Below are 1227 nucleotides of genomic sequence, written 5' to 3' on the forward strand. Positions count from 1 at the left end.
GATATCGTGAATCGCGCGTTTTGCCTGTTTCGTCTCAGTACAAGTCGCGTCCATCTGTAGCACCCACGAACTTCATTCCGCAGCCTGTACGTGTGCAGAGTGTTTGAGCACAATAAGGGGCTCTCCACACATTACAGAATCGCAAAGTGGCGCGTGTGTACAGACGGCCTTGGTTTGCAACAAAAATGCTCTTACCGTGTTTAGTTTTCCTATGCACTGTGTAGCGCTCTCTCTTTTCTTTCTTATTTGCTTTCAGTCATGCTGAAGGAGTTAGTTGCTGCTGGGCTGGCACTCAATGACTCGATAAGGGACGATGGCCAAGCATCATCTCAGCTGCTCTTGCTGTTGGTGCGCCGCGAGCAGCCAGTACGTGAGAGCAAGCGAGCTGGGACGCGTGAGTGTTTGCTGGAGTAGCTGCCTACTTGGGTCCTGCCGTATGCCATAGTGTTACTTGTGATTGTTCTCTGAGTGCCGCGCAAGGTTGCGCCTTGATTTGGAAATGCTGGTGGTTCGCTACGTCAGTGTCCATTGCGCTATGTATTATGGTGGGGGGCAGATTTGCATGCGCCACGTGACGACGGTGTCAGCCTGAAGCCATAGGGTTGCGGCTGGCAGCTGGCGCATTTACGGAGGATCGATTGTGGATATGGAAGTTGGCGGCGCCGTGATTTGGGTGTTGGCGAAAGTGTGCGTTGATATTTTCTGTGAAGTCATGTTGACGGTGAAGCCGGGTTTGTAGGGGGCATTGGCGTTCGACTACATACACAGGTCGGGCAATTGCATGAGGCGCGATGTGTTGTGTGTCACATCGCGAGGCAGTTGAACTTTCCAGGCTGAATGGGTCGCAGTCGGTCAGCTGGAAGGCGGGGGGAGCACGACTGGTGCATTGTTTCATCTCAAGGATTTGTGGAGGTTGTTTCCGGGTGAGGATTGGCGGTGCGGTGCGCGACGTGGTTGGTTTGTGGGGATGTTGATTTACACGCGCCGCGGTCAAAGCCACACGTCGAACACGTTGAGAGGTAGCGAAACGCAGGGTAAGCGAATTTTTTGCTATTTCAGGGAGTAGGGGTCGATGAGTAGGAGGGGTTGAGAAAGCAGTGCAGCAGTTCTGCAAGTGCACATTTGTTTAATATTGACGTATTCACGGTTTTTGTTCATGACGCTTCGAGTTGTTCCATGTGTGGAGCAACCGGTTGGCTCTTGTAGGCTTCAAGCTGCGGAAACGTT

General features: G+C 52.5%; 1 protein-coding gene across 1 annotated transcript; it reads left to right on the top strand.

The window, feature by feature from the left end:
- Positions 1-256: 256 nt before the first annotated feature.
- On the top strand, positions 257-414 carry ENH_00045420 (hypothetical protein; the record flags this gene model as incomplete). The annotated part of the gene is made up of 1 exon (XM_013580965.1): positions 257-414. A coding segment is annotated over one exon (158 nt), but the record flags the coding sequence as incomplete, so codon positions are not given.
- Between the last annotated feature and the right edge of the window lie 813 nt (positions 415-1227).

The sequence above is a fragment of the Eimeria necatrix genome, genomic scaffold (genome assembly GCF_000499385.1).
Source record: "Eimeria necatrix Houghton genomic scaffold, Enh_scaff3414, whole genome shotgun sequence".
NCBI lineage: Eukaryota > Apicomplexa > Conoidasida > Eucoccidiorida > Eimeriidae > Eimeria > Eimeria necatrix.